Here is a 9,034-nt window from a genome sequence, read left to right as displayed (position 1 = left end):
CCATCACATTATGCAGCATGGGTTAAATATCAAAGCAAAAAAAAAAAAAAAAAAAAACTGTGCTCGGGTATAACTTGACTTTTTTACTTTATGGTTTGAATTTTTCAAAAGTGTGCAAAATGACAAAACATTGTTACTTCTCTAAGAGAGCAGTAAAAATCATATATTTTGTTTTACAAAGAGATGTTAAGTCCCTCCTTGGTACTGCCATGTATTTTTTCCCCTCTCAAAGTTGGTTCGGATGTGAAACAGTGAAAATATAAAAGGAAAAGAGGGTGTGTCACCTTATTATTTTTCTAATTTTCTTTTCGTCAGCAGCACGTTTCCATCTTTCTGTGTCTCTGGTAAATGTTGAGGTTGGGCAGTGAGTAAGTCCTCCATCCTCTTTCTGGTGGAGCAGATAAATGTGTCAGCAGGATCTGAGATGCCCTTTTTTGGTGATCTGTGGGAGTGAATGATACCATAACTCTTACTCTTTCCTTCCCCCTCTGTTGCTGTTCCCCTCAGCCATCTAGATAAACCCCCTGCAGGCTCTACTTTGTACTTCTGTCTGGACCTCTATTGTCCTCCTTGCTCTCCTTTCTCAGTATCTATGCCATCATTTGTTGATTTTTATTTTTTATTTTTATTTTTGTAGATTTGACTTTCCTTTTTATTGCCCCTTACGGTCCGACCCCATTCTCTTTGGCCTTCCTTGTGGCCTTACTGTGGTTTGGCACTGGGTTTGGGTGATTGGACTGTCAGGGATGATGTGCAAAGAAAGCCCCAGCTCATCAAAAGCACATTGGACTGCAAGGCTGTGGTGCTTCATTAAGCGTCTCTGTGGTTAAAAAACTGAGGTTAGCCTCAGGCTAACAGATGGATTGCAGGATCAGTGGCTCCCTAACACGCAAGAAAGCAGTTCATGTTCCTTTTCTCCTGAAAATGTGTTTCCCCAAAAGAATATACCTCAAATTCGAGTTTTGCTTGACTAGCTGTAACGGCTGCTCTGTCAGCCATCAGCTTGGAGGAGATTTAAGCTTTTACCTATAATAGCTGTGACATCTGTTTATCTTTCTTTGCCTCGTGCAGGAATGCACGACCAAAGGAAATGCTAGGCATATTTTATGTTAATCACCCCAATTTTTTTTTTTTTGGATTTTTTTTAGATCACTTTCAAACTGTTGAAGAGCTAAAGCAGAGTATATGCTGCAGCAGCTGTTCTTATTTTCAGTTCTGCCACGCACAGTTGAGTTCAAAGCTGGCAAAATGTACAGACGCACTGAAAGCCAAGCTCAATTAAGACTTTTTAACAACTGTACATTGAATACAGTTGAGGTCAGTTTTCATCTCCCTATAGGACATTCAGTAAATGTGAAGAATAAAGTGAGAAGTCATCAGTATATATAAAAATTGACTTTTGTACTTCCTTACGTAATACTTATGTAAGAGGTCTCATGACTTTTTCGTGCCGTCTCAATTTCTGCTAGTGTGACTTGCCTAGCACTAAGTCAATGCTTGTGACTCAGTGCTCCGTTTAGCTCGACTGTTTCTATTGATTTATACTATTTTATGCTCTCCTGTTCTGTCGTCTCTGCAGACCAATCTTTAGCATGCCATTGTGTGTTGGACAGGGCATTCTGTGGCTCGTTAACAGCCTCTGAACAGATTCTCTGTGGGCTGTGTGGATTTTTCACGTTGGCTAATGCTGCCTTCTGTTCTGCTGACACTAAACATTTTTTTCTTTTCTGCATACCTCCATCCTTCCACCCATTTTGCCATTTTTTTAAAACCTGGCTTGGCTCAAAGTTTGTATTAGGAGGGCATACCGCTGTTTCTCCCAGGACCCCTGGGAGAAATGTCCCTTCTCAGTCCAGCGTGAGGCCTTGTTTAGATATCAAACGTCAAGCAGCAGCCTCTCTGGGGTTAATCTAAACATCACAGAGTTTCCTGTCGCCTGCCTAACTGAAAGTAAAACAGGAGCAGGATAAGAAAAATTAATAGTTATTCATTATTTTTTCCCAAATTATTGCTTAGTACGTGGCCACAGTACCCAAAGAACAACATAAAGGTTGGCTTGTGGATGGGAAAAGCTCTGACGTGAGAACAAATTTGAACATATTAGAAATATTGGTCATAAATATCCAGTCCACAAGACATGTCTGCTGGCTATTTCTGGACCAGAAGGCAGGATTTCCTAAGCAAAGTTTGACTGTTCTTACCCACCACAAATAGATTTCCTCAGCTGATATTTTATTGGTGGCTTGTATGTTGAATGCAAAACTTTCCACACTGATTGTTTGTTGCTAAGCTGTACAAGAAACAGAAATATCCTGTTAACTCTGCGGGGGAAAAAAAAGCTGAAGTCTCACCCTGAATTCTTGGACCTTGTTTTGCTAACTTAATTTTACAGTTGATAGTTTAACAAACCTAGTTTATTGTGGAAAATACACAACATGCATGACAAAAGCGCATACGGATAGTCTTACGTTCTCATACAATTCCAGAAAGCAGCTGGGATATGGCACCCAGCTGAAGTGTTTGAAAACGTTCAGGAAGGAAAGCGATGTTATCCCTTCTGGGCGGGGCTGCCATGACTTCCTCTGGACTAGCATTCTCCCTAGATAGCTGGTCAGGAAACATCAGGCAGGATGAGACGCATCCCGACACCCGTACTGTTCTGTCGACTGCGGCACATGTTCCGTTTTCCTCCAAAAGCTGCATGATTTTGACCATGCTAAAATATTTGAATGAGCTGAGAAGTATCGTGTGTTCTGGGAAACTCCACAACCGTTGTCAACGCAGTGCAGAAAATATTTATGAATAAGCAAAAAAAGAAAAAAAAACTGTTGAGAAATGCTTGAAGTTGCGCTAATTTCAGCATTGACTTTTCAAAATTTAAAATGTTTTTCATTTCAGCTAAAATTAGTCGAACATGATGCAACATGTTGTCACCTTTCTAAAATAATGGCCTAAGCAATTTTTTTTCATGTGTGTCGGCGGGAATCTTTTTTTTTTTTTGTTTGTTTCTTGGAAAAAAATACTTACCAGTAGGTCATTATTTTAGGAAGGAGACAATGTTTGGTAACAGTTCCATGTATAAAACAAAAACTAAGAAGTACAACATATGTACTTTTGCTATGACATTGATTTTAAGAAATATTTAAACATCTGTTCCAATTTCTGCAAAAGTTTCAGTTTGGAAGATGAAATCAGACAACGTTATTGAGAAAGGCTGTGTGACTATTATGATTATAAAGAGAACTGTGATGAATTTGTGTTCAACCTTAAAAAACCTTCTATAATAAAATAATAAAGATGGAAAAGTCCAGTCTTATTCATGACGTACGTGGATTTGCATCATTTCTGATCAAGCAATATATTGAGTGTAGTGATCCACGACTGTTTTTGTAGCTAGTGTCTAAAAGACTTTCCACAAGATAAACATTAACATCACTAATTTATGGTAAACATGTTAAGAGTCTGTCTTCCAGTAAGCGTTACCAATTGTGGTTGTGAGGTTAAACCACAGCACCTCCAGTGTGCACCAGCATATCCTTCCTCAGTTTATAGATTTTTTTTTTTTTAAATTTTGGCTTAGAGATGGGGCTTAAAGATTTTCAGATTAGAATTTTTTGCAGAATATTTATTTGCTTGTGCTGAACTTGAACTCGGAGCCAAACATTTGAGTCAACAGAACGTTATGAAAAAGGCAAATGTTAAGTAAACAGGGCAAAGGTAAACATGGGTCCTACTGTGTTTAAAGCAACCGGAACAGCCTTTGGTAAATAAGGATTCGAACATGATTTTCATTTGTCTCTCAGGTGCCGATGATCCTGGTAGGGAACAAGTGCGACTTGGAAGACGAGCGTGTGGTGGGGAAGGAGCAGGGTCAGAATTTGGCCCGACAGTGGAACAACTGTGCCTTTTTAGAGTCCTCTGCTAAATCAAAGATCAATGTCCTTGATGTGAGTACACACAGAAACAAAGAACCTGTGGTCAAACAGAAGACATGTTATATGTTTATTGAACAGAAGTCTGGTTGCATCTAGCAAAAAAAAAAAAAAAAAAAAAAATCAAAGCCAATGTTAACTGTATTTTTACTTATTAATATGACATTTAATTCAAAATGTGCAACAACCTCTCCTCTTTGAAGCATATGTGAGTTATTTAATGAGGTTTGAAGCCTTGTGTTTATCACAGGGTTTACGAAGAGATCTGATTTTGTTCACTTCATTTTTTCTCCCTTAGATCTTCTATGACCTGGTCAGACAGATAAATAGGAAAACACCAGTGGAAAAGAAGAAGGCAAAAAAGAAATCTAACTGTGTGCTGCTTTAAAGATCTCCCCTCCAAGCCCCTGCAGCAGCTCTGAGCCAGGTAAGTGTCTCCACAAACCAACACGTGCTGCTGGGATATTCATCATCAAGTTGAATAATCTGTTTGTTTTTATCTGTGACATCACATGATGATGTGCACAGAATTTGTGGGTACTCGTGATTCAGTCTGTTAATTGGTTTTGGGTTATTAGCACTCGCTAATTGGCGGTAAAATATTTGCTCCTCCTGGCCAAACTAAGTGTACAAACTTAGGCAGCTGAGGGTAAAATATGTTTTTTTTAAATAAACTTATTCATTTGAATCACAGGAATACACAAAAATAACAATAAAATACAAAGAGAGAAAAAATGTCAAATGAAAAGGAGCAGAAAGAAGATAAAAGTCTTATAACATCTGGCCCTACTTAAGAGAGAAGATTTCTGAAGGCACAAACAGCCTGCAGATATTCATTAATAACATAATTAACTTAATGAACTTAGTACCAGCATTTTAACATAAAGGAAAAAACTCTAGCCTGTCTCTAATTTTAATATAATTAGACCCATGTATGAAACATTTATGTAGCATTTTTCAGACATAATTACTTTAAAATACAGAGGTTTTATTGTATTTTGTAGCAGAAGTAAATTATTGACGAACTTCCTTGTCACACAGAATCATCCCCACCTTTTCAGTTCAGTGTGTGAGATTTGTCACTTTATGCATTTATCAACATCTGCTGTCTCAGTAATTTTCAAAACATCCCTGAGTCACACTTAAAAATGCAAAATGCTTTCATTAACACTTCTTTTGTGTTTTTAAGATTGAAAATAGGTTAAAATTTCAGACCTCGGCAAATTGCAAATGCTGGAAAAGTCTGAGGAAATCCTGATCAGTCATCATGTAATTAGCCAGAAAAATCAGTCTTTTTAAAATGTTTTTTTAGAGCAGTTTTTAATTTTTCTGACCAGATGCTACTCAAAGAGGAACTCTGAAATTGCTAAATCAGTCTGCTTACTTACATTTCATTTTTGAGACAGGTTGTTTTCGCTTCAGTAATCAATCTATTTTCATAACTTCTGCATCATTTTTAACCAGAAACAGTGTGCATTAGCTCTACTTACAGAAATATTAATAAGTATCAGCTGTGTGGTCTGAGAATGGACAATAAAAAATATTTGCATTTGGATTTAAGAGTTTGGGACAACTGTGGGAAAATTCTGCAGAGATATCAGAAATATTCATGCTCCCGTCAGATTTCTTCCTGCTAATTTTAACTCCAGAGGTTCTGCGTGTTAAAGTTCACATTCACAGTCGCCTCATCAAAAGTCAAAGTTATTAAGTCTCCCCTGATGTGGAAAGTTTCCTTCAAATGACGGCTTGAAGTTTGAATCTGTTGACAAAATCTTGAGATTTGATGGTGCGCCTCTCTCTCTCATATGGAAATTACTGTTGGGCCTCACTCACTGTTTCCAAACACAGGAGGTAGCGAAGCATGGAGAGTTCAACATTCCTGACAGAAGTTGGCTTTTGTCATTTGAGCTCTTTTAAAAAGCAAGAGACTGTTACCTTTTTATCACTGCTATCCTGAATAACGTTGCCTTGAGGCGCTAAAATTGATTCAAACTGAACTGTGTTCAGTGAGAGACGTCCAGAAAAGGTCATTCTTAGCTGGTGATTGGATCTGAGAGTCTCTCTTTGTAATATCAGAACTAAATTCCTCCTCTGTTTTGGTGCTGTGATTACTGACCACTCAACCAAGCCTCCTCGCTTCAACAGCAGTCTGTTTGGTCAGGGAGGATGTGTTTTAGGAAAAGGGAGAATTAAGGAGTTACAGTATAAAACGGCTTTCAATGAAGCAGAAATGTCCCGAGGCAAAACTCTGGCGCTTCTCCATATTTAACCGTCGGTGTTGGTCAGTTTTAGCTCCACTGTATGTCAGCGTGGGGCCTCCGTCTGCATCCACCTCCTATACTCAACTTAGTTCACACACTGGTCAGTCCGTTGACCCAGCACTAACAGGATTTTAGGTTCACTGTTCACAACACAGCAGCTCAGACTGGAAGAGACGGAGGGGTGATGGTGCCAGCCACAGACAAAACACAGAAAACCTTTATCCTCACTGCCAGGCTAACCTTTGTTTTTACCATCACTGGGTTCACTGGAATATTTATTTAGAAAACCAATATCCTGAATAAAATTATAGTGACTTATTATATTTACTATCAGGGCTTTGATTAGTTTTATTTCATATAAATCCCGAATGGACCTCTTACATGATTTAAGAGTTTTTCTCTACTACTGCATCAAATTTCAGACTGTTTGATCATATTTGACTTTATTTTATTATTGGTTTAAAGCTAAAGCTGTTTGAACTAGCCACCAGCGGCTCTGTCAGACCGCACAGAATATTATAATTACAGGTCTTAGAGCAGCTCACACTTGCTGTGCTAAGCAGAAATTGAGCTTCATAGTGGGAACTTGTGCGCGTGACTGCCACAGTCAGACAGACTTTCACTTTGCTGCTCCTGAACCATTTTTTCCCCCTTCAGAAGCTCAACATTGACCCTGAAATGCCATTTTTATGATTTGAGTGTCTCAGTATCAGTAGGTGGGATCTCTGGATTGGACCTTTTGGCAGCTGGGCAGAATTCATATTGTAAATGTCACTCATGGCTTTCTTTAGAACTGAAAGTACCTCTAAGAAAATGAAACGGTTATCTTAGTTCTGCCACACATTCCTGGCTTTACATCTCCCTCTCTGGCAAGACAGCAGGGTAACGGTTATTAGTCACTGATAAACATTTGTTGATTGCAGCAGCCTTTTCAGATGCAGGAAAGAAATGGATGCATGCTTATCAATGTTTGCATTTAGCAACATTTAGTAATGCTGCTAAATTGTGAATTTGTAGTAAAATGAAAGACCCTCCACCTTTCTTGCCAGAGTTTTTTCGAATGCTCCTCCAAAATGGCAATGCCATGTTTTGTTAAAACCTTAAAAATAACAATATACTGTTTATAAGATGTTCTTGTGAATGTCTCTGTGCTGTTACAACATCAAATTTGAATTTAGTACCTGTTAAAACTAAAATTATTGGTTTTCTTGTGTTTTTCAATGTCACTTGGCTGTAGTGACGGTCTTGAATGCAATAAAAATTTCCTGGAAAAAAAATCAGTTTAGTGGTTCATGAGATATTTTACTAACAGAAAGACCAGGTCAAATATTTACTGGCCTTATTTAAAAGGCAGAACTTGTAAAAATCTGTTGGCATTCAGATCATCTGCTGGAGGTCAATCTGAGATGGACAGAAGCAAAAAATGTTTTTACATTTTAATGTGTGTAAATACATGTAAATTCACTCAACAGCCACTAGAGGGCACCAACTTGCAGGAGCTTCGTTGCACATTGACGATAAATGGTGTCTTTCAGAAATGCTGTAATGAAGAACTGTTGCCCTGATTGGAACGTGCCAGCATTCCAACAGCCCCGCCCCCCTCCTCCATCAGCCATAAACGGTGAATCAGCTGACTGCTCCTCTCAAGCCGAGGATGACCTACAACAGAGAGCAAAGAGAAAGAAAGAAAGAAAGAAAGAAAGAAAGACAGTACGAGAGAGAGGAGACTCTTTCTCTCTCGCCTCTGAGGACCTTCCTCTGTGTTTCAATATCGGTGTGAAACCTGAACGGACAGTGTCCACTTCTGCATCAACAAACAAACGCCACAAACTGATGTTAAAAAAAATGCAGCAAAGCCTCGGGAAGTTTAAAGAAAAATAAGTGTCCATGAGTCGCCTACATGGCCAGTGAGCAGCCCTTTTTATTTTCATTTTTTTAATTTCTATTTTATTTTTTTTTTCACTGTTTAACAAAAATGAAAATAACGTTTAGGAAGGAAGGAAAAGTTAGAACTTGGGTTCAATATTTTTCATCTTTTTCAATATCAATATTGTATTTGAAAGACATGAAAGTTGACCTCTTTAGTTGTATCATTATAAATATTCTTCAAAACAACAAGCATGAAAAGTGCATCAGCTATTACGTGTAGATGTTTTCAAGTGAAACCCAGTGGAAGTGAGAATTTTCTTATAGCCATACATCTATTCTCCATGCCTGTCATGTCAGTGATGATAGATCAAGGTCCATATTATGTATTATTTTTATTATATATTATTTCTTTGTTTGCCCTGTTGTTCATGGACTTCTCTTCTGCAGATATCTCTCTCTGATGTGACTTAATTTTATACTCTGTCACTGGGATTTCATAGCTCCCATAATATATTCTAATGCCATTTTTTTGCATAATAATGCTTCAGAAAAATGTGTCTTTTATAAAAGAAGTATGGGGAAAAAAATTGATTTCTATGTCTCTTGAAGCTGAAATATATTATACTAAACCAACTCTAATGCTTCTTGTGTTTTTCTGTCTATGTTCTGGCTTTTATGAATCATTCAAGTACATTTTAGTACATTTTCTTTAAAATGGTCCATGTATTTTTGTGAATTAAAGTTTTATTCAAAGTGGATTTGTTTTATTGGAGAAAAGTGAGATTGAAGTGTTTTTTTAAAGGTTTGTAAAAAAAAAGAAAAAAAAAAAAATATTGATCAGCGGTTGTTACCCATGTTGACCACGAGGTGTCGGTATTTGCTCGTAAATTTTATGGTTGTACCTCTGGGACCTGGCATATAGAGAAACCTGGGTTGTGGCAGTAACTTACCTAAAGTGGCTCATTGGAGACA

General features: G+C 37.8%; 1 protein-coding gene across 4 annotated transcripts in view; it reads left to right on the top strand.

Annotated features, from left to right (window-relative positions):
* The window catches only part of LOC106515116 (ras-related protein Rap-1A), an 18,315-nt gene extending 9,500 nt beyond the window's left edge, over nt 1-8,815 (top strand). For all 4 annotated transcript variants that reach the window (XM_014004755.1, XM_014004757.1, XM_014004754.1 and 1 more), the window contains exons 6-8: nt 3,804-3,947; nt 4,231-4,359; nt 7,729-8,815. In XM_014004755.1, the coding sequence (XP_013860209.1) occupies nt 3,804-3,947; nt 4,231-4,320 (234 nt within the window). In that variant the 3' untranslated portion in view covers nt 4,321-4,359; nt 7,729-8,815. The remainder of the gene's footprint in view (nt 1-3,803; nt 3,948-4,230; nt 4,360-7,728) is intronic.
* The last annotated feature ends 219 nt before the right edge of the window (nt 8,816-9,034 follow it).

Source organism: Austrofundulus limnaeus, unplaced genomic scaffold (assembly GCF_001266775.1).
Source record: "Austrofundulus limnaeus strain Quisiro unplaced genomic scaffold, Austrofundulus_limnaeus-1.0 Scaffold26, whole genome shotgun sequence".
In the NCBI taxonomy this organism is placed as follows: Eukaryota; Metazoa; Chordata; class Actinopteri; order Cyprinodontiformes; family Rivulidae; genus Austrofundulus; species Austrofundulus limnaeus.
Note: the sequence above shows the minus strand (reverse complement) of the source record. Positions and strands in the feature narration are given on the sequence as shown.